This window comes from Tyto alba, unplaced genomic scaffold (assembly GCF_018691265.1).
Source record: "Tyto alba isolate M040663 unplaced genomic scaffold, T.alba_DEE_v4.0 Super-Scaffold_26, whole genome shotgun sequence".
NCBI lineage: Eukaryota > Metazoa > Chordata > Aves > Strigiformes > Tytonidae > Tyto > Tyto alba.
The window spans coordinates 11,904,529-11,929,491 of record NW_024881300.1 but is presented as its reverse complement, the minus strand read 5'-3'; the positions used below and the strand labels follow the sequence as shown (position 1 = coordinate 11,929,491).

The 24,963-nt window shown below is 37.7% G+C and overlaps 1 protein-coding gene and 1 non-coding gene across 2 annotated transcripts; both read right to left on the bottom strand.

Annotated features, from left to right (window-relative positions):
- Positions 1–4,808: 4,808 nt before the first annotated feature.
- TRNAT-AGU lies at positions 4,809–4,882 on the bottom strand. The gene has a single exon. It is a non-coding gene; the product is annotated as a tRNA-Thr (tRNA).
- A 1,210-nt stretch (positions 4,883–6,092) lies between these two features.
- WDR88 (WD repeat domain 88) lies at positions 6,093–24,957 on the bottom strand. The gene is made up of 11 exons (XM_042797570.1): positions 24,115–24,957; positions 23,345–23,455; positions 19,652–19,740; positions 17,756–17,819; positions 17,128–17,266; positions 16,075–16,204; positions 13,374–13,558; positions 11,934–12,016; positions 9,609–9,677; positions 9,119–9,211; positions 6,093–7,655 (listed from the first exon to the last, which is right to left on the bottom strand). Exons 1-11 carry the CDS (start codon positions 24,214–24,216, stop codon positions 7,518–7,520), a joined length of 1,203 nt encoding a protein of 400 aa, XP_042653504.1. The 5' UTR covers positions 24,217–24,957; the 3' UTR covers positions 6,093–7,517.
- Positions 24,958–24,963: the final 6 nt, after the last annotated feature.

Sequence of the window (24,963 nt, the reverse complement as noted above, 5' to 3'; positions counted from 1 at the left end):
TACAGACTGTGGCTGTTTGGGTTAGGCTTGGCTTCAGAAAATAGGATTTTTTACAATTAATTTTAAAGTATTTTCTAAATACTCATCATAAGCCACTTATCTCTTCTCAGGCAATATTAATCATATATTGATATAATAATCACACAACTTCATGTAAAATATTCCAATATTTTGAGAGATTAAAATAGGAAAAGTATCCTGACAGAAAAGTACTGGCCTGTAAAAACATGTATCACGTATATTTCCGTAGGTACGCATAAAATAATCTGAACAGCTAATAAACACCTTCAACAAGAAGATTAAAACAGTCCTACATACTAAATTTTCAAGGAACACCTTTATTTAAAACATTCAGAAGTTTTATTTGCAAGCTGGTTTTCTACCCCATCAATGAAATGAAGTCAGTCAGGGCCCTTTTCCCAGAAACAGTCCAAATGCACCTGTGAATGTTGCCAGCACTATTGAGAGGCTCAGTACCATCATGACCTAACTGCAGAAAGACTGAGCTTACGGAGAAAAATAAAAACATGGCTTTAATAATATTGATTTTATCCAAAAGCTCAAAGTGCTTCATACAACATTAACCAACTCTCCCAGCAACCCTGTGAGATCAGTATTACTGTAATTTTGCAGATGGCAAAAGAGATCAAAAGTTAAGAGCAGTGTGTCCAGAGCCAAACAGCAGCTGAGGAGCACAGAACAGGCCTCCTGATGCACAAGGCCAGTCTGACCATATTTTCAAATACAAAATTGAAAATACCAGTAGCATAAAGGCCAGGGGTCTATAAACACCACTTGCTGTATTTTAGAGCAGTTGATGACATGATTATATACAGAGTACAACTGCTTTACAACATTTGGGTGAGGAGCGGGAGAATTAAGCTTATTCAGCTCACCTTAAAAATAAGAATGCAAATATTTACGCAAAGACAGCTATTACTACCAGCTACCTGGCAAACCACGTATAAGCTTTAATGCAGTTTTAACACTCTTAACAAATCTGTAACTACAATCTTACTTTAGATTTAAGTGGTTGTCATGGTTTGAGCCTGGTCAGCAACCAAACACCCCACAGCCGCTCACCCACCCTCCCCCCCTACCTGGGGATGGGGGAGGGAATTGGAGGGTTAAAGGGGGACTCATAGGTTGAGATAGAAACAGTTTAATAATGGTAATAAAATGAAAACAATTACAGTAATAGAAAATATAAATGGGCAATGCACAATGCAATTGCTCACCACCCGCTGACCAATACCCAGCCTGTTCCCAGCTAGAGATCCCGAAATACCAAGATCCCGCAATCGTAATCCCGGAAGCAAGAGAGAGAAAGATCCCCTTCCTGACCACCCCTCCTCTATACAGAGACCATGACGGTACATGATATGGAATATTTATTTCATTGGCCAATTTGGCTCTGGTGCTCTGGTCGTGCTCCCTCCCTGCTTCTTGTGCACGGGCAGGACATGGGGAGTTGGAGAGTCCTTGAAATCTCAGCAACAGCCAAAAACATCAGTGTGCTATCAGCATTCTTCTCATACCAAACCCAACGCTGAATCCAAAATACAGCACTATTCTAGTTACCAAAAAGAAACATTAACTATATTCCAGCCCAAATCAGGACAGTGGTCTTCATCTGGCCTATTCCAACATGTATATGTAAAAACAAAGTAAAAACAAAAGCAAAACCCCATGCAAACTCAACATCCATATTTAACTTAAGTGCTAGTGATTTGTTTTGTAGTTTTAAACTACCTTAGAAGCCTATCTTTGTATAATCTCACATGATAAATAATACAGAATCTTTTTGGCATGACTAGTATTCTGACATTTTAACAGAGGTCTGGTTTTTTATCACATGCATTAAAACACTTTACATAACCCCAATGATGGGTATGTTTCTTGGGTTTCTCAGTCTAGCTCTCAATTTAGGAACTAAGTATTATCTCTAACAGAAGAAGAACAGCTAAAGGCCTTAAACCTGCAAAAACTTATGTATGGGAATAGTTTCACTGAAGTCAGCTGGACTGACTAAGTGAAGCGATGTAGTGCTCAGCCAAAATCAAGACCAATTTCAGTAGGCATAGGCACTGCTTCCATTTGTGAACTGGAATCTACCCATATTTCCTGGTTTTGGACATAAAAAACCTGACCTTTTTGGAGGCAGTTGAGCTTTGCCTGCTCTGTAGACATCACTTATCCTTCCTCTTTGCAATTGCACACAAAGGACAAAACATAATGCAAAACATTGGAAAAGTGAATGAAGAAAGCAGATAGACTTTTACCATTTGAGGCTGATATATTGCACACTCTGAAAGTATCCAAAGCTCCTCTGCAAGGAAAAGGCTGGTGGAAAAACTTGGAAATAATTAAACACTGACATAGTGTTACTGTCAGCAGAACAGAAACATCTAAGTGCATTTCACATTGGGGATTTATTAATGTTGTTACCTAAATAAGAAATATAGCAAATAGTACAGAACCACAGGTCCTTCACCCGAACCCCCTGGGCAGTCAGTGAAAGGTCAGTGGTCAGACAAAGGGATTTCCTGAACACGTGTTTAAAACATGCAAGCATGAGCCAAAATAAGCAACCTGTATGATGTATTTACATATAAGTAAATCGATGCAAAAAAAAAAAAAAAAAAAAAAAAAGCGCCACAGTTCACTCAATTTGCTTAAATATTGGCTTAATATTACTTCCCATGTAAGTATGAAGATCACCCTAGAAATCTGTTAGAGAAGCCTGGGCTCCATGTTTGTGACTAATATGTAAAAATACAGAGTCATTCTTATAGAATCCAGATGAATCAGATCTGTGCTTACAAACTGATTCGGATTCTGATTTTGTTCTTCTTCCTCAAAAGTTATGAGGCTTTTTTAGGGTCCCCAGGTTGAAGTACACAGTGACCAGCCCACTCTGGTGCCATCCCAGCTGGCTCATCACGCCATTCCTGCTGATGCATCAAGGGAGTGTTAACAAGTTTGATACAAACACCTAGACACTCATTAACATTGGTAGTTCTCACCTACAAGCTAAAGAACAGAAACTGGATGGAAACTAGCAGAGTAACAGCACATTCAAACACGCAGAATAAAGAACCTCTAAGTCATCTCACTCTACTATGCACGAACAATGCTGAGAACAAGTCTGTTTGGTTACAAACAGCGTGTGCAAAAACTACCAGAGTATTTGCTGTTCATTCTTCTTCATTTCAGGCACTATTCTCTTAAGGCACAAAAAAGCTGCAAGTGGAGGAAGTGGGACCCTGCCAGGGAAGCCAGAGGTGTCCAGTGAGCACTATCCCAAGAGCCAAATCCAGGGAGAGTCTGTGGGGTCAACGCGCAGGGAGGACACGGACATGCCCCTCCCTTACGCAGCACCTGGAGCAGCGGCAGGACCCCCAGCCAACCCCTTCCTCCAGAGCAGAGTTTGGTCCCCTGGTGACAGTGTTCCATCTGCAGGATTTATTTGACATCAAACTGCTGGGGTTTCTTGATATTAAAATTTCACAGGTGCGTGGACTCTGCACCTCACCTCTGGCTCAAAATCAGTGCTAGAAAGGTACATGAGTTTGTATCCGCTACAAAAGACAGAGGAATAGAAACATCCTCGTGAGATTTTTATTTTCAAATGTCTTGTTTCCTGCTGGATCCAAACCGCCGCTGGTCGAGGAGCAGCAGGGAACCTGACTGACATTCACTGCAGCTTCTCTTCCCCAAATCTTCCTTAATTTGCACTTTTCAATTGTCTTAAACTCTAGTTCTTTTTGTTTTCCTTCAGACAACGCCAATCTCTGGGAGCTTAATCCCAATATACTCCTAATTTTTAACAAACATATTGGAACTTGCAATTGAGGTTTGCTTACATTTGTCACATACTAAATACAATCTATGTTGCATTTTAACAGTAAAAACTACTCAAAGAAAGATTACTCCAGGTAACTTATAACCAAAGATGGTCATCCTGGACAATCAGACATGTATTGCTTTTGGGGCTACTGTTAGCTGTGATTTGGCTACAGATCTGAGTCCTGACAACCTGACCTTCCAAATATGCCTGTGAATATCACTGCTGTGTGAGCCCCAAAAAAATGCCCGGAGATATGGCTGCTAGGCTGGGACTTGTATTAGTGGGTTTTAGGACTCTTGTCTTTACATCTGAGGATGGATTCTGCTTTTGTTTACAGTAACACAAATTTGGAATAATTTCACTGAACCTCATTCACAAGTCTAATTGGGCAGGACCTGGCCTTTGATTTTTAAAGATGTCCAGGAAAACCTTCTGTCCCTCTGCTGTGTTGCTAATTACATGGAGAACAGCACAGAGCACTTGCTACAACTTTCACTTGAAAAAGCCAGACTTTATGTACCACAAGGAAGTAAGAAGAAGTGACAGGTGGCCTCAGTACTGATGGATGACAAAAGCCTTGTCCATCAGACACCTAGCCAACATGCTCTGGAAATATAACGGAAAAAAAAAAAAAAAAAAATAGAAAGAACAGCTTCATTTACCTTACTGATGGACTACTGAAGATCTGGAGACAAGGAAAAAAAGTAACTTTGAGAGGCATCTTTTTGGCTCTATACGAATGAAAACCCGGGGGGGTGAGGATGTAGGCTGGGCTATAAGGCTCGCCGGGAGCTGCCGAGCCCCAACTGCGACGCCTCGATTTTCATCCGGTTAACGGGTTTTTCCCCCCACTCGCGGCGGTGCAGCGGCCCGGCGCCCCCTCCCCTCGCGGCGACAGGGGCGGCCCCGGCCCCGCCAAAACAGCGCCCGCGGGTAAAAGGCGATCGCCGCCCCGCGCAGGCACCGCTGGGATTCGAACCCAGGATCTCCTGTTTACTAGACAGGCGCTTTAACCAACTAAGCCACGGCGCCGGGCGATGGGCTCAGCCTCCGCGCAGCCCCAATAGAGCGGCCCCGCTCCCGCCCGCGGAGCCCCGGCCCCCCGGGCAGCGCCGCCGCCGTGACCCGGGCCCGGCCCCGCTCCCGCCGCGGGACGGACGCGCAGCTGCAGCCCGGGGGTCTGCGGGCGGGGAACCGCGCCTCGTGCCGCAGCCGGGAGGGTCCGACGGCTCAGTGCGGGGCTGCGGAGCGCACACGCTCGTTAGCATTTGTTTTGGCACAAAACATGGAGAGGCCAAAGGAAAACACGTAAATGTCGGCATTTTAAAAAACAAAATATTTAGCCGAGATTGCTTACGGTTAGGCTCTGGTCCTGTGTTATCCCACAGCATCTCGCTTGCCCAAGGCTCACAGCAGAAGATACTGCAGGGAGATGGGGCCTCAATTACGTGCTACCACCATCTATAATGATGCAAAAATTGAGCCACAATGTGCATATGCACACACTGCTTATGTGCTTTATGATCAGCGCACACACAAGTGCCTGACCAAACATGCACATGTTCATACAAGCTAAATAACTAGAAAAAGTGATTTGGGTAGTTTCCTACAGAGCTACACAGAATTATTCACACAGACCTGATGCTGCCACCAGCAAAACGCCGTCCGTCAGGGCCCCTGGCCCGCTACCTGCGCAGGGCAGCAGCCGAGGATGTGCCACGCCGAGGAACGGAGCCACGAGCGAACACGGAGCCTGGCCCCCAGCCCAAGGTTTGCAGGGAAGGACCTGATGGCAGGCCTGGAGTGTAAGTAGAATTTGCAAAGCATAGAGATTGCTTTGGCAATTTAACAAGCAGGCACCTAAGACATATTTACAGCCAAATTGTAAATGTTATTCTTCAAATCACTCCTACAGAAGGGCAGCCACACTGACTTGGTCTAAAACAGATTTATAGCTTTCCCACCAGGTTAGAATGGGGAATGAGTGAATTAGTCAAACTACGGGGGTACAAAAGCCAGAAAAAAATGCAGATAAATCTCCATCTTATGAATTGTCTGCAGTTATCCCATTCTCCGCAAAAACCTTGCTTGCATACAATGATGAGCCTGCTTCTGCAGGTGAGATCAGTTCAGGGCTGAAGACAAGCTCACTCACATGGTACCCAAGCACTAAACAGGTGATGGTAATGGACAGAAAACAGCAATAAGTAATAAAACTAACTGATTTTATTAAAACCTGAATGTAAGAATTAATTTTTCCTTGGTTTTCTCAATTTGGGAAATAGAGCATTCATTCAAAAGAGAATTTCCAACCCATTCACACTACTAATGCAAAATGAACCAAGCCTCTATAGAGCAACAGCTTTTTTTCCTGTTTCAGCAGAAACAATTGGAGCTTTGGTTTTTCCAGCTGAGAAGGATAAAGAAAGAAACAAAGAGCACTGTCAATTCTAATACAATATTAATTATTCTAGGACTAATCTTTTCTAACATACAGAAATTAGATCAGCATTACTAACTACATTAAAGCCAAATTAATTCAACTATAAAACATGCATATTTTATGTGATGTTTAAAAAAAAAAAAAAAAAAAACAACATGAAGAGCACAGACGCAGCATTTTCTTTTAGCTCCTGTAACAAAACACTAATATTTAATTAAGGAGTAAAGAGGGGGAAAGAATGCTAGAAAATAATACAATTTATCACCTATTACTTATTCAAAATCTGTAAAAAACATACTATTTTCTAGAAATATTTTTCATTTAACCTTGCATTCAAGTGTAATTGTTGCTACACACTTCACATAATTTAAGTAAGGGAAAAAAAATCCACCTATTTAGATTTCTTTGTATTCTACAGTTTGACTGCATTTCAGGCTGTCACATGCCCTGTTCCACCTATTCTCCCCACTTCAAGTTCCTTTTAGAAAGAAATGTTGAAAAGGTTGAAAACACTATTTGTAAAAATAAAGCTTCTAAACATTCTGAAACACTTAATCTTTTATTGACATTCTTACATACACTGAATGGATATAATCCTCTCAGGGTTGCTCCCAAGAAAGGGTGGAAAAAATACCATGCTCCTTGCAGGAGAGAGCCTTTATTACACAGAACCAATTTGTGCTGCATCATGTCAGACATGAACCACAACTTACTGTCAATGCCTGAAAGTTCCTTTACAAAATTTTTGTAAGGGGTATGGCAACAAGTTAGAAAAAAGTTCATGGTCTCATTCAGAAAACTTTCTGATGTCCACTGACAGCAACAATTCTTTGCTTGCCACAGTAAAGAAGAATGGCTTATCTAAAGAATGGAAGGAAACCTGTCAGTAATTTACACATCCACATATTTTCTTTAGTAGATTGAACTTGGAACCAGTGTATTCGGTTTAAAATGTTTAAAATTTCCCAAAGACAAGTAAGTAATTTTATTCTCCAGTACCGTGCAGCATAAATAAGGTTTCTACTCCTGGAGATTTTATTATTTACCTAGTACATAACAGCTGTTTAATGGATTAGTACAATGTATTTTATTTTTCTTCATACAGAATACTGCAGTAGAGCAAGGTTAGATTAAAGTCTTAGCTTTATATCTGTATTGCATAAAGATGTACAGACACTCTATTTATACTTAAATGTGTTAACATCCCAAGACAGCTAGATTAATTTAAAGGTCAGGAGGATCAGGAGGTGGCAATGGCAAAATTTTTCTCACTGGAGAAGACAGACGACAGAATACACACTTGGGTATCACTTCAGAGTTGCTACACTGCAGGCGTAAGAAAGGTTTTTCACATTCTTCACACTGGTGTAAATACAACAAAAATGACATTTCAGTTAATCATCTGTGACAGATGTGCATTATTTCACTCATGAAGGTACAGCTCTATATACACAAATATATCTAGGTCTGATTCTTGAGATGCACTGAGTGCATATAGCTGTCGCAAACTTGATACAGATAGTACTGCTCAAAATTCATTCCTGTGATGAATGGTTTGGAGTTTTTTTCCTGAATAAAATTGTATTTTATGTGAACTCTTATTTTTTTTTCAACTAATACAGTACCATACTTTACTTTTTGGGTGGCTTGATGGGTGTCCAGTTTTTAGTTGTTTTGTCCTGGTGATAATCACTATGTGATTTGTGGCTTTTTCTGTTTACTTTTACCTGACCATTATCTGACTAAAGGACAAATGTAGAAAAAAAAAATTTAAAAAGGAAAATTGATACATAAATAATTTTAGATTCAATATTAACCCACAGTAGTCAGTACAAAGAAGTTCTCCTGCTGACTACACACATAATCATGAAGTTTAATCCACTTCTATCAGAGTCAACATAACATTGATTCCCAATTCGCTACTTGTGAAACTATTTACAAAAAATTTTATACATTTTTCTAATTGTTTGGTATGCTTTAAGTATTGCTAAAATCCACCAAAAAAAATCTCTTCCTGTGCCAATTTTAACCATATTTTCAAATTTCTGTTAATTGATACTTTTAAGAAGGTACAAATTTTTACTGCTGGCACACTTATAAAGCTTATTTAAAAGCTTAAAAAGCTGCACACTGCTTTTGAATACTTGCTATTCAACAAGGAAGTCTGATAAAAATATTATAGAAATAATCTAAACAGTTCTTTTCCATGCAGTTTCACTTAATGGCTATTGACGAGGAGAAAAATATACACAAGATCTTGCAAATCCACTACCAAAAGGAATTGAAGAACTGTAATAAAAAGCATGTTTGTTTCGATAGCATTAATCTGATTAACGTTCTTCTTTCTTAACAAGAAATAATCTGTGTTTTAGAATCTGTGTTTTAGAAGTCAGAATACATACAGTCTCATCGTTGAAAAGACACTCCTCAGAACCGGTATAAGCTGATTTATGTCCAGGAGCACATAAATATTACCTGCCTTGGTTTAATAATACTCCTATATAAGCAGCCAATTACTCTGCAGAAGCATCAGGTGTAGAAAACCAAAATATGTTTATTTTTAGAAGTACACATAGGAGGCTCTGTTTTCTAAAAACAAAAATGCACCTGTATATGAAAACTGGTGTCAATCAAAATCAATTTTAAAAAGACCTGTTATTACTACATCCCACTCACAAAAAAAACATTTTGACAATCTTTGCAAATAGAGAACAAACACAATTAGTTTGTGGTTTTAGCCTACAAATCTGACAGCTTTCTTTTACCATTCAAATTTTCTTTCTGATTAAAGTATGAGGTGTGGTTAAAAAACAAAGTGATAGAACCTGAGCAATTTTTGAGCCTCTTGCTTTTCTGCTTTCTATCACTGAAGAAATATGATCCATTTTTTCAATATTCCACAATCTCAAAGTACAATCCTGAGAAAAAGATACAATTAATTTGATGTATTTGCATATTAGCAAAATAGTGATTTACATCATTTCCCTAAGGATGAAATCTCATCTCACTGGATGAACCCTCTGAAATTGAGAGCTAAACTCTCTCACATTTAAATATCATGTCTTTGGAAACAATCTTTAGCAGTCTTAAAACTGCCTGCACATTTTTAAATAACCAAAAATAAACATACTTATAAAATTCTTTTAAAGATTTTCTGTACTTATTTGTGGTAAATACCAACTACAACTCAGCACTTTTATGAACAACTACACCATTGTTAAATTTAATCCAAAAAAAAAGCTGAAAACAAGGAATGAAATCTTTACATCCACTTATAAGTTAGCTCCTGAAACCACATCAGAAATTAGTGATTACCTTTGAAGCTGAAAGAATCCATTTCTTGGTTTTGCTAATCGCAACATCTGTCACCCAGTCCCAGTGACCCTACAGTAAAGCAAAACAACTATAACACGAGGAAAAAAACCCTTATTATTTGTTTTATAATAATAATTAAAAAAAAAAATGTACCATCAATCCATTTTGAAATGCAGTGAGAAAATTCTTATCTAGGCTGACTCATGTCAAGAAAAAATATTATTATGAAGCTTATACTCCCCTACATATACCTGAAAACAGTGCTGTTACAATCTCTGGTAACCAGACCACCAGTTGTAGCATTCGGAAGAATGACAACTACATAGTTACCATGGGTTTAAGCTCCATTTAAGCACAGGTCTTTTCTATTTTTTGAACAATTTAATAAAGAATTGTAAAGAGAGAGTTGACTTCTAGTACTTATTACCTAAAAAAATCTTGAGGCTCTTTATCATATGATAATGGCAGGAAGAGCTGTGGGAACCTGCAGCAGCTTCCCCCTACTTAAAGGAAGGAAACCAGTTCTGAGGGCAGGCCATGTCAAAGAGCTGTGTTAGATGCCCTTGTTCTGACAACGGCAGCACAGCTGATTTGAGGGTGACAGCATTGAGTTAGCATAAGAATAGAAACAGGTTAAAATCTAAAATTAATTCTTTTTTCCAGCTAGGGAGGTTATTCAAACATCAGTATTATTAACAGATAAAATTCCTAGAGTTTAGGAAGGCATGGTGTCATTTTGATAGATAAATGCCACATCTGAGAAATACAGTAAAAAGATGAACATATATTTCTCCAGCACAGAGTAATTGTCAAACATGCATACATGAAATGTGGGGTTTATAGCAGAATCTTTAAAACATGTTTTTAAATTTAGTTATGAGCCCAGAATATAATTATACCAAAGCACAGATACTGAACTGGAATTCTCCATAGTTACAAAGATACTAGCATTTAAACAGATGCCTTCTTTTTGATGCGAAGCAGAGTGAGTTACAGTGATTGCTGTAAACTGGGAAATTTGCAGTAGCTGTATTATGTAAAGCACTGATGCTGGTGGAGAATGTGTACTGTTACGGCTCAGAAAGCTTAATCAGTACAGTTCCAGTTCCGGAGGGTACGTAAGCTTACATTTAAGGTAACAAGTGTGAGGCACAGGCTTATGAGCTCTCCTATATGAAGATGCTGTCTTGAACACAGCAGCAGTTCAATGCTACTTTTAAGCCCAAGGTTTTGAAGGAAAAGTGGTATTTTCTGAGCTCTTCTAGGTGGGTTTGTTCATGAGTGTTTTAACTATGCCTTGAATAGCATATGCAATAAGTAAAAAAAAAAAATCCATTAAAATCATAAAATTCATAAGATAGGAAACTCCATAAAATCCATGATAGGAAAGAACCAAGGCTGCAAATCCGAATTCTGACATTGCTTGACCTTTGTGAAATTAACATTTGCAAAATGCATGCACATAACTTTATGAAATCCTTTTCTTTGACCCACATCTGATCATTAGTTCAAGTCTTGTGGTTTGTTTCCACTAAAATAAGAAACGAATGAAAGGTATTAGAATACAATACGGTTTGTTTGCAAAAATAAAGTCATGATGGCACAAAAAAAACCCTAATGAGAGTTGGGACTTTTAAAAGTTTATGCAGGTAGTATTTACTGCCTCAAATTGCGGGTAGTATTACCATGGATATGGAAGAAAAGAGGGAGCCTAGATCTAAGCAGGGATAGCTAAATACTGAATAGCTACCTCATTTACAGAATTGTCCACCCTAAAATGTACTGTAACATGGTGGACCACATCCCCATCACTATAAGCAGTAATGTAAACTATATTACCTAGGGACTGAGCTAAGCTTGGCAACCTCAACACCAGTATTTACGTATTTTTTTGAATGCTCCCCTTTTAATGTACTGGGTATTGTGGACATAAGCAAGCATGTAAACATGCAGCTAAAGGAGAGTGTGGCATTTCAAAATGAATGTATGCACTGTGCAGGTTCTTGTTACTTGCTGGAAGAAATTCTCTCCTAAAACACAGGTACAACTCCATTCAATATAATCCCTACATGAGCCTGTTCATAAAAAAAGAAATGTAATAGCTTATTAACAACTGACTTGACAAAGGTAATATCTTTGTAGCTAATTGTATAAGAGTATACTGTTCTAGGAAATTAAATCACACAAATACAGAATATACTTCTGCCTCTATCTAAAAAGGATGGGCAAAGGTATTTGTCAGGTAATTAAATATACAATGCTTTTAAAACAGCAATACATTTTACACTTTCTCATCAAACTAGTGACCAAATAAGAGCTCGGTACCTTTAAGCTTAGCTTTTTATAGCCTGCATCTGTATCCCATATAGCTATAGTTTTGTCATATCCACCAGACACAACAAGTGATGCTGAAATTAAAAATCAGAATACTGTATTTTAGCTTTGCTTTGTCATACAGACTAATAAAAGAGGCTCCTTCTAACAGTGAGTCACATTTTAGTAAAAATTTAAATAATGAGCTATTAGTCATGCTTTAACAAGACAGCAGAAGTTCCTTTCGGCTGTTATTAATATTCTTAAATTTGTAAATATTAATACATAAATTTAGCAAACACACAACTGAGTGGAAAAAAAAATACATGAAAATTCTGTTGACTTAGAAAACTAAGCAGATAACTTGTTTAAAAATTAAAATATAGAGAATACTTTCAGAATTGTTAGATCAACTGTGAATAAAAACAAAAAAGTAGAGTTTAGTGTGGAAAGCATGCTTTCAGATTCCAGTATTCACAGGCCTATCTGCATCTGCATTTCTTCAAGCCACAAGTACAGAGCTGCTATTTATTTGAGTTGCCTAACTCAGAAGGCATCGTTTGGCCAGCAGTTCAGGAGTCATCTCTACTGAAGTATTCAAATGTGAAGTTGCAAAAGAAAGCAGCCAATTAGATCACAATGTACAGAAATTCATATTAGTTCATCCCAGTGAAACGAAGAGAAGCTGTTTCAGTGCAGCAGCAGTTTGCAGTAACACTAGTTTCATGTTGTGGAGGGACTAGGAGTTGTCTGTGATTTGGTGAAAGTAATGGAACCAGGGCAGTAGGAAATAGCTCCCCACTACCTCCACTCAGATACTAGTAAACTGTGGAGTCTGTTTCTTCCTCCTATTCATCCAAGCATCAAGAAGACATCAAGTTCCAGGTGCCAAATTGTCTTGCTATAACTCATAATCTACTTTGACCATGGGAGTTTATGTGCTCCATCAGCATAGCTGAGAACATCCATGAAGTTTTTCAGAAGTGCATTACTTGCATATGTTTTTTGGGCTGTGAAGTAATATGACTTTTGGGGGTATTAACAGAGATGTACAGGTTTTCATAATTATTATAGATCAGTACAGTATTTACTGAACATGTTTTTTCAACTAATGTTAGGAGATATTGCAAGTGCTAAGTTAGGAGATATTGCAAGTGCTAAGTTAATCTTCTAACACAGTATTGTGGTTTACTCCATTATGATCTTTTTATTATACCTCTTGATGGGTATATCAATTAAGCAAGTGTTCCAGTTGCCTGGTTAAGACAGAACACAGACCATCAACTTCAATTTACTCATTTACATGGACGTAATTTTCTCACAATTAAACGTATTATCTTTTAAATGATACATTAATTATCTACATGATTAGAGTGGTCACTCGTGGTTTGTCTAAGATGTCCTATAAATAGGTATTGGGATACATCGTGCACTAGTATTAAGGTAACTCACCATCTTGGCTAAAAAGACAGGAACTAACAGAACCCTCATGTCCTTGGTTCAAGGAAACAAGTTCATGACACTGAAATTCTTCTGTCTTTATATCCCATATTTTTAGGCTTTTGTCCCAGGATGCTGTGCACAAGTAATGACCGTCAGAGGTAAAGCAGCAATCTGAGATAGCATTGCTGTGTCCCCTGAAACACATATAAAAAACACAGGAAGAGTGAGTTTTTGTAACCATTACAAATCTGTCAAAGAGCCTCCTACAACATTGAGCACCCTATCTCTGTCCAGTAAAGCATCAGAAGCATATTCTGAATTTTAACCCAATGAATAGTTCTGTAAAGTCTCTGGAGCTGCTTACAACCTCACAGCCAGCATGGGTTTAAATCTCCTACTGGATTAAGTAATTTTGCAGGATTGAACCCTCGCTGTTAAGTGACAAGTGACCAGCCATTTTTTTTTTTTTTTTGGAACGCAGATTAACAAGAAATTGTTCAGCAGCTGCAACACAACCAAATTTTACTATATTTACTAAAAGTAAATTACAAAAAAAGCCACCCATTTTTCATTAAATAAATAGCGTACATCTATCTCTACATGTAAATTTCAACTCAAACATTCAGAGGAAAAAGATTAAACAATTCTATATTAAAGTCTGATTTTGGAAGCAGTGGTACCCAACAGAAAAGAAATCTGGATGTTCCAGAACTGGGTGAGGACTCTAGTGCTTCCTGAAATCTACAGTGGGGAAGAGATTATGAACATCTCTTGCAGGAAACAATGCTGTAATAACTACAATTTAAAAGAAACATTACAATGTTCCAGATTGAACTTCCCATCCAAAGTAATTCCTAATCCCTCAAAAGACAATTTTATTACAGTGTTTAAAGGCAGACTCTCTCTCTGATTATTAAGAATTCAAAGCTAAATTGGTTGAGTTTATTTAAAGCCATTGATATTTTTAATGGTTGATTTGACATCTCTATTGTTGCATACTTCCTTCTTAAAACAATAACAATATCCTAAATTGACATAATGTTTTTACTGTATTACTGACTTCAGTGAGAGATACAAGAGTTTAGCATGTGAAGGCTCAGGAGATCACACTGAACAAGGCTTCTGGCACTGGGCATGACCTTCTTCAAAAGCATATAAGGAAAAATGATCTGGAAAAACAATCTCTGTACTCAGAGCGTGGCCATAATTGGTTCATTGTGAAAACGAAAGTACATAGTAAACTGGGGTCCACAGCATCTGTCCTGAATCCAGTCCTATTTCATACTTCCATTAACAATGTAGATAATGAGATAAAGAGTACAGATACAAAATGAAGCCAAAGAGGGTCTGCAGTTATACAAGGGAGGATATTAAAATTATAAATTATCTTCAAAAATTGAATAAATTATCAAGAAAATAAAAGGGTTATAACAGTCTCTATAGGAAACAGTGCTGTCGTCACTGCAGTTTGTAGGAGTCTTACAGCGTTAATCAATTATCTGATAGGTGTGCTGCCTGATCAGGTCAATTTTGTTAAGTCTGACATTCAGTAGTAACATACAAATAATCAACTGCACAGATAAGGGGTGGGAGCAATGGACTACATCATAGTTCTGCAAAAAAAGGATGCAACAAATACTGACTCCTCTTCACCATCATGCTGCCAAAAAAATAATGTATCTCATCCCAGAATGTGTGAACAGAGGCACATACACAGAGAAGCATGTAATACTAATTAATTTCTATTTTTTTCCAGTTAGAGGAAATACTGTTTACAGTATGGGGACGTATAACTCCAGAAAAATGTGGGCCAACTGGAAAGACCTCAGAGATCAACAAGAAGAATGATCAGTAAAATAGGAAATAATAATTAAATATTAAATCAATAAGGATGGTTTAATCTACTGAAAAGATGACTCGGCAGATATAATAGAAGTTCTTGTATATATATAAAAATGTAGAAAGAAATCAGGTGAATAATCTGATCTCCATGTCTGAAGTGGGTCTAAACAGAAACATGTAATCTTAAACTGCAGCCAAAACAGTCCACTTTAGGAAAATCCTTCTAGTGATTAACACAGTGAGACAGTAGAACAGATTGTGTGGAATTCTGTGAGGTCTTCACTGGAGCTCATCAGGAGCAGAGAAGATCAACCCCTGGTTGCTCTGAGGCCCATGAATTTGATGAAGGGCTAAAGGTTATCTGGTTGCAGTGTAAAACTAATTATCACAAAATATTCTGTAAGAACTCATAATTAATTATCAATTCCCAACATCTAGATATAGTTTCTGCTTTTCCTCTGTATTATTTTTGCTTCACTCCATAAAATTTTAAAAGGCTTCACTATTCTAATATTTTATCTCCTCATTCATCAATTATACATTTTTTCTAATTATTAGAAATTAGAATAAGTTTACAGTGCAATACCAAATTGTATATGCTATCTTCTGCCTTTATATATACCCAAGAACCTAAAAGCTCTAAAAAAATAGAAATACTGACAGTCATCAAAATACAATTTTTTAGTTATTTACAGCAGGAAGCTTCAGTGGACCATTTTATTCATGCTTTCTCTATGTGTCATTTGCTTGTGGATTATTTAGTTTAACAATTATTGTTCATTTTCTCTAGTACAAATCTTAGCATAAATCTCAATGATAATTGTGAAAGATGTTGCCATGGATAATTAACTACAGTATTGTTTCTTACTCATTAATTGTAATTGAGGTGGATCGTGTTATCATATCCCATAGCTTTATGGTCTTATCATATGATACTGAAGTCACTCTTTGATTATCAGGGTCAAAACAACATCTTGTGATTGTACTTTTGTGATGACCTATACAAAAAACATCAAGTGAGCCTGTTAGTTATTTTTAATAATTCCATCTGGATCTCAGACCACAGATCTGAAAGGCAGAACTACCCACACCATCTATGTGTTGGTCTATTTCCAAACCACTGTAATTTCAGAATTGCTGTTTCACTGGCCAGGACACCTCCTCACCCACCTCACAGTGAGAGAGAGGCCTCATAGTTACTGCAGACAGTACGCAACATGAACCTGTACCCAGGCACTCAACATACACACCTAACAAGTTCACACGCTGCCCTGTAGTAACTTATTTCTCTGCTCCATTCCTGAAAATAAGTACAGAAGTATGGTCCCAATGCCAATGACAGTTAACTGCTCAGACTCTCAGGAGCAGACTTAAGCAGATAACTATACTTTAAGAATGCAAATAGCTGCATTAAAATAATGTAAACAAAATATGTCCTCATAGTGTCATCTAACAGAGATGGTTCTAATAATGTTAGATGCACTTGTTGCACTTTTTATTTTTAAATCCAAATGATTTTACCATCAGGCTCCAATTCACAGAAGCACGTTAACCATATGCTCATTTAACATTTGTAAGACTGCTCATGTATTTTGAAGCTGATTCTGCAGGAATGGCAAACTCCCTGACCTGCAGTTCTGAGTGGAAGCCTCATGGGACTGAGGTGTCACTAGCGAAATTACCTTCAAAGGGAAATTACCGTTCAAAAAAGAATCACTGTTGGCCTAATTTTAGCCCATTATCTCCTTTTTATAGTCCATATTCTGGAAAATACTGCATTTAATGTCTTACAGGTAAATTTCTTTTGCCTTTCTCAAGTAAGGATATTTGAGAATTAACTGAATTAATATTCTCAAATTTTGTAAGAAACAAAAAAAATTCAGGAGCTGCATAAACAAGATGTAAAAGTCGTATGTCTTACCTTGGATATGTGCCACTACTGTTGCACTTACTGCATCAAAAACAGATACAGTATTTTCTCTGTCTGAACCAGATACCACATATCTACCATCACAAGAAATATTACATGAAGTTACAATGCCTTCATGGTCAACTGTCCACTAAAGAGAAAATAAAAGGTTTTAGAAACATGCTTGAGGGTTAAAGAGAATTTTACAGCAGACTATAATCTGTAAGCGGATTCAGAAAGAAGGTTTTTGATATTACATTGTTTAGGTAAAAGCTGAAAGATGTCTTTATATCCAACTTTTCTATTTTTGCATTAGCAATAAACTTAAAATTAGACAAGGCCATCCTGTTCATATCTTACAATGTTAATTTAATTAATCTTAAATGTATCTTCTGAGACAGGTTATTATCATCATACCCATCTGTATCTGAAATAACTGAGACATGTTCATTGAGAGACTTGATGAAACCAAGATCAAGCAATTATCTGTACCAAAACTAGGACTTAAAATCAAGTGTCCCTATCCTAACTATATCGTTTTGTGCTAACAAAGAATGTTGTGTTTTCTATCAATAACAAAGCAATAAATCTGAATTTTACAGTTGTACCTTCTGCAAGATGCATTCAAAAGGATACATACAAGTATTTTTCCTGTTTCCATATCCCAAGCTTTGACAGTGTTATCATATGATGATGTTACCACTCTAAAAATTATGTTAATGAAAACAACAATCAGTGTTTTCACTTAAAAGGAAGTATTTCAAAAATAAATGACAACATTTAATTCTGACAGTGATTTGACATCCTCACACCCACTAATTTAAAATAGATTTTTAAAGGCTACAGCAAAAATTATTGCATAGCTTAGTTGAGAAAAGGATTATTTATATTTCAGATAGAAACTAATAATAAAAAAGTCATGTATGTAATTTTCAATGCAAGCAGTCACCTCAATTTCATTTAGTCCACTACAAGATATTTAATTATTTCTAACGTTAGAATAATTTTCAAGCCGTTATGATGTCTTTTGTGAAGTGTTCTTGTCAGTAGGGTTTTCTGGATTTTCAGTGGTTATGTTGCTGGGTAACCCTCTACCACAAACGCTGCACTGCACAAACACAAAGTCACATTAGACAACAAAGCTGTTCAATAAAGTTTACTAACTCTGGCAGGTTTCCATTAAATGAGAGGTCAAAAAATTTTCCCTCACATAGTTTTCTTATAATATTCCCAAATATCTAAAGTAATATTTGTATTAAAAGTCACTGGATGTGACAAACGTTTTTAGTACCACTGTGGCTTTTTATTTTGATAAAGTTCATAAACTGTCACTTTTATACATTTTTCCCAAGAAACTCAATGCATTAACAATCTATCAGCTAAAAATATATTATTAAAATATTTTTATTTTCTCCATGTGTGTATATTTCCTGCAACCAACACAATCTCTGCTCCTAAACAGAAACATGTAACACAAAAGACCACATGAAGTTTATGAACTGGCAATATTTTTGTTTGGAAAGTGGTTTCCAGGGCTGTACACAATGGTATTTTACTTGCTGTTTAGCAATTTTCAAAAATATACGCCATTGCAATAGGCAGCATAGCACATGTACTATTCAGTGATCAAAAAACTAATCAGTCAGCTCTACAATCTGATAAGAATTGATTTAAACTATGACTTAATGATAAAATATGCCAGAAATAGTACCCCTGGAAGCACTACATGACCTACTTAACTGAATGTTAATACACGCTGCAGTTGGTTTAATTATTATGTCCACAGATTGACACTGGATTAAGACACATTTCTTCTTTAATTGATGAGACAGGCTTAGTAGAAAGGCTATAGAACGTTAATAAAAAATACAGACAGATGAGAATTTTTATGACAGTATAAATCTCTGACAGATGAATCCCTGAACCTTGGTTAATTCAATGTTGTTCTTTTATACAAGTGATATATATTTATATACCCCTCTCAGAACATATGGCAGATAGTCTTCCAGCCCCATATAACTCAGAAACAGAATTAGACAAGTCCTTTGCCATAGAAGAGGCCATAATCTATCAGGCTATTCCAACATGCATTTTAGACAATAAAAAAATTCCTGTTTAATTCAGCAGACATCATATGCAAACCAGAAAAAGTTTAAGAGCTCCTGTACAGACTGTATGTGAGAACAAGGTGAGATTTATGGTAGTTCACATGGATGAATGAGTCTGGCAGTAAACAGTCTGCTAGCAGAGCACAGACAGCACAAATGGAAGTGTAAGGATGGAGAGAAGTAGGAGGAGTGTATGGAGGAAGGGAGATGCAAGACAAAATTGTAACAGAATGACTTATGGAGGACAAAAGTAAGCAAAGGAAGTTTGACTTTGATGTAGTACAAGTTAGGAAACCATCAGAAGGATTCAAAAAGTAACTTGTTCTACATTTTGTACTAAGTGTTTCCACATGCACTGAAATTGAACCTTGAAATCACAAAAACAGTAACTTTTTTTTTTTTAATACATTAAGATAGAAAACCGTCACCTTCTGTCATCAGGAGTCAAGTTGCACTCAGAAATTGGGGCGGTGTGTTCTTCTTCAAAAACTTGAATAGGAAAACCTTTCTCAACATCCTTGAATAAATCCAAATGAGTTTGATTAGGAAGTGCCTTGCTAAATTGTAAAAAAAATACAAAGCATCACAAAATATGGGAAAAGAGAACTTGTGAAATCAGTAAAGATAGTTGTACTTCAGTTACTCTTACAATTTCAGACTCTCTATTCCTTCAAGACTGACTGAAACAGAGTTCTTCATTGATTGCACCCAGAATTTTATTTATCTCTTTCCCATCACAGTGGTTTTCACCAGAAATTTCCTGAAAAGAGTTCTCCTTAGACTCTCACATCCCTGTCCACACGTAAATCCTGGCAAGCCTTTCTTCATAAACTAACACAGAGTTTTCCATTTTCATTCATGTAGTTAAAACTCACACTCAAGCCCTGCCATCCCTGTATCAATTATTGCAACATAATTTTCTTCACAAATGCAGTCTCCCCTGCTTGTATCCACATGCAATGCTCTTCCACACATTTCCCTTTACTGTCTGTATTAAGTCTTTTGCTGTTTGTGTTCCTTTGTTGATTCGTCATTCTCAGCCACAAATAGAATCCTCTCCTCTTCAGATACAAAGTTCTGTGTTAATTATCCCCAGACATCATCTCCCTCCTGCCCTACCATTGATGCTAGCCCTTGGCACTCAGTTGTTACATTTTCAAAATTTATGAGTTCCCCATTGCTGTCCTTCATGTTTTCAAGGAGTCGCCCATAAATAACTGGAAATCTCTCCCGTAATACAAAATTCCACTTAAATGTCTGTTTTGTGATTCCTACAACAGCAGTCAACAGATTGCTGGAATGCTGAGATCATGACCCATATTGCATTACTGGTTCATTTATCATAGAATCATAGAATCATTTAGGTTGGAAAAGACCTTCAGGATCATCGAGTCCAACTGAAAACCTAACACTGCCAAGTCCACCACTAAACCATGTCCGCAAGTGCCACATGTAGTCTTTTAAATACCTCCAGGGATGGTGAGTCAACCACTTCCCTGGGCAGCCAGTGCTTGACAACCCTTCCAGTGAAGAAATTTTTGCTAATATGCAATCTAAACATTCCCAGGTGCAACTTGAGGCTGTTAAATTTCTCTACCATCTTCTATCTACTTAGTCTGTTGCACAGAGAGTTTTAAGTCATTTCAGGAAGGGACTATATTTTTGTCATACATGTGTAATGTTCAAATAATAGTGCAGTCTTAACCCCTGAGTAAAGCCTTGAAGTTCTTTAGTAATACAAATAGAAATATTAATCAAGCTTTATGAATGGATCACAGTACCTGATTGTGAACATCAAAATTGAAAAACCCAGGACTGCTGACATGCATGAACTCACAGATCAGTGTCACAGGATCAGTCATCATACCTTCATCTGGGCAAATAATCTTCTATTTCCATTATTAACCTAGTTATTTGAATTAGATTTTTGTTTGTGTAAGCACCAGAAGGGTTCAGAATCAATCTGGAAGTAGGCAACATAAACTCCCTTCATTGTGTTCTTTCATTTGTCTTCAATATGAGAATAAAATCCTGTATCTCTGACCACTACTCCCCTTTTTAACATCAACTGTCAAGTCTCGGATCTAGAGGTGCCTCCTTACAAGGACTTTCACTGGAAGGAACTATCCTGCTAACTTGGCAGCTCTTGATAACAAACAAAACTGAAGTGAAAATAAATTTATTTTTCACTTTTTCACTGCTTGTCTGAATGTGTGTCAATGCACTACAGGACTAACAACTGACACTAAAATCATTAGGATTGTCTCTAAGACCGAGGGAAATAAAAAAACAGATCAAAGTTACCGTATGTTCTTGTTCTATTTTTCTGAGTCAGAAAAGCCTTGCAGTCACAACTGCCCTTCTACACTTATCTAGTCTTTGTCTGCTGTGTGCCCTATTAATCTTTGTTTTCCAAAAGATGTGTGGACTGTCAGTGAAACGCTGTCTATTCTCAAGAGGAACTTCAAATACTTTCTCAGTACACTCAATCATTTGATATCTACTCTTTCAAAGGAAAAACAAAGAGAACCCCAAAGTGAAATTGTCAGGGCTGGCCTACCCCTCCATGACCAAGCCCTCCATACTCTCCTGAATTCTAATTGCTTCAGCTGTTTCTGCAAAGGAGGAAATTAGGCTTGTCCTGACAAAATTAATCTTATCAAAATAAATGAACATAGTCTTGTCTATAGACTGCTATCAGAAAGGTCCTAATGCTCAGGCAAATATTTGTAGATAGATTCTGAAAAATAAGTATTGCTCAAAAAGTGTTGAATATTAATCTTTCCTAGATAAAAACTATAAAGATAACATTTCTTAGATAGATTAACCCTTGCACACTTTAGGCAAATGGCAGCATAATAGCCTTTCCAGCAAAAAGAACATTCATGAATCTACTGTGCTTAAAAAAAAAAAAAAATAGGTTATCTTCTTATTTTTGGGTCCTGATTGCGGTTTACGTGTAAAACAGCTGAATAGCATTTCACTAAAAATAAAAAAGTACAAGTTCCAGTTCTGAGTTCAGAAAGCAGAAAAGTTTGGAACTGTCATTAAACTGTAAATGTTATGACTAACACACTGAGGTACTTATTTTTCTTTCTCCGATCTACAATATTTGCCAAAGATCTCCAAGTTTGCTTACTTTGGAACTGATCACTAAGGTGGGACTTTTTTTCATTCTAGACTGATTTCTTGCATCTAGGCATCCACAGCTCTCAGATAACATAATGGTGCTAACCTGAAAATTGCCTGGACTTTTTACATTTTTGGGGTTCTTGGGCTTTTTCAGTATGTCTGAAAAAATGTTTGGATTATGGTAGAAACCTAGTACTGCACTGGTAAGAAGTCAACACTCTTGATCCTTTACAAAATTATTTCATCTGTATTCATATCATATTCAGGTGTTACTATAACTCATTACCAATTCTTGAATGAAGTCATGACTCAATGCCCGCATTCTATTTAGCAATTACATTGTCATTTGCTTGCATAAAATTCAAGACCTCATATAACTATACATCTCCAAGCTATTTTTTAGACTAAATTTAGATTTGATCACCCAGAATCTGTACACTTCCCCAGTTCAAGTATCACCATTGCCCTGCACAGGGTAGCTAGAATTTTAGGGAAACCCCAGCTACACAAAACTTAGAGGAGCAAGAAACTAAAGGGTGCAAATCAAGATTTAAATAACAGGAAAAATCAAGCGACACATATGAAAATACCACGGCCACACTGGTAACTGTGTGATCCCTAACTTCTACTTCTCCGTAGCCACATACATAAACAAGTCAGAAGAAGGAACTTTCAGGATAAAAAGACTAAGCTTCGTACATCAACTTACAGTTTTAAAATATTAATAAACTAGAGCTCTGATTCAGTGTATGCTACATATGCTTACATGAGTCACCCTTTAATGTTAAAGAATGCATTCAAAGTACGAAATAAGTTTTACTGTTTATCCGTAACTGCAAAAACATTTACAGTTGCTATTTTTAAACTTCAGTAAAGTATCTTCAGAAGGCTCCTTGACAATTCAATCTTCAGGACTGTATAACACTCCCTGTTTGATTTCAGCTTTTTTTTTTTTTTAATTTTGTTGTTGCTGTTGCATCATAACATACCCAGAGCTTCAATGTTCTATCGTAAGAGCATGAAAGTACTTTTGTCTCTTCAAAGCAAAAGTGGCAGGAGCTCACAGTATCACTGTGTCCTCTCAGAATTTTAGATTGGATCTGTAAAGGAACAGAGCAAAGTTTAGGAATATTCTTCTTTGAAATTATTTTTGGCAGCTTAGTCCACGAGGGGGAGTATGAAAGCAAGAACCGGAGGAGAATATTTTAAATTCCACTTGTCTGAGAAGAGCTCGCATACTTTCCCTGCTACTAGCAAGGAGCAGATTTAACAGATCTGGTTGAGAAAGAATAGTTGATGGATGTGGATTTTATTTTTATTTTTGTGGAGGGGAAGGAGGTTTGGTTTGGCTTCCCAATTTTTCTTCCTCTCATGAAAAGTAATATATGTCTCACAGAGTCTCCCTCAAATCTTTCAAACACTTGTTTCCTTGATTCTGGCCCATCAAAGGGCAGCACATAAACTCTTAGGCCAGATATTTTAGCTAAGGCTGTTACAAACTTTGTCAAAGCTTCTTTGAAAAGGCTTTTCTTCAGTTATTTGGGAATTTGCTCATGGCTGTCCAGCATAGGTTTGTGTGAACAAAGCTAACAAAAAATCCCAGCTGCCATGAGCATTAAAGGTGGCACATAAAGTTACAGAGAGCTTTCCAGCCCTCAGCTCCCTGCAGCTCCCGACTAGCCCTGCCCTCCGCGCTCTCCAAGGCCGGCCCTGCCTGCCTCCCTGCCTCCCTCCCTCCGTCCCCGCCTGCCCGGACTACCTGCGCCGCCAGCTCCCGGCCGTCCCAGCCGCCGTGTGCCGGGGAACGCTTCGGCGGCGGCGCCGGGGCTGAGGGGTCCCCGTGGCCGCTCCCCGCCGCCATGGGGCGCTGCCCGCGCGCTACCTCAGCAGGCGGGAGCGGCGGGCAAGGCCCGGCCCCGCTGGCCGCCGCGGAAAGGCCGCGGACACGGGCTCATTCCTTCCGCGGCTGCGTTCCTGCTCCCGCCGGAACGCCGTGGAAGCCTTGACAGCTCCGAGCCACCGCCGCACAATGCAATTGTCGGTTTTATTTTTTTTTCTGTAACGGAGGCAACCTCCAGCCCCAATTTCTCATTTCTCCCTCCGTCACTCAAGTTTTCTTGTCGTCTTTACATTTAAAAACCACACAATCTGTGTGTCAACACAAGATTATTATATCACTTTGCTCTCACCAAGAGCTGTCACAAAGCTGTGGGTACTGAAAAATTACATTAAATCAGGCCCTGGAGAACTGCCATTGACAACAGTGAATTTCAGTTAAGGCTTTGTTCCTTGTTTCAAGCAGGAATATTGTTTTGGTTTCCCTGTGCACCTGGAAAGAGAAGTTCTGTGGGTCTATTTTAACAGCCTGGTCATTCAACATAAGGCAGATTTATAATTCTAGTACTAATCTTTTAGTACATTACTCTTAATTTGTGTCAGAATGACAGTTTATTGGTTTAGATCTGATATGGCAAATGCTATATACAATTTGGAGATGTAAAAATAACTCCAAGTACAAACAGATCCTGCAAAATTGCAATGTGAAATTCTGCATTAGACTCATTAAAAATACCTGCACCCAATACAAATTTTACATTGCTTTAGTTTT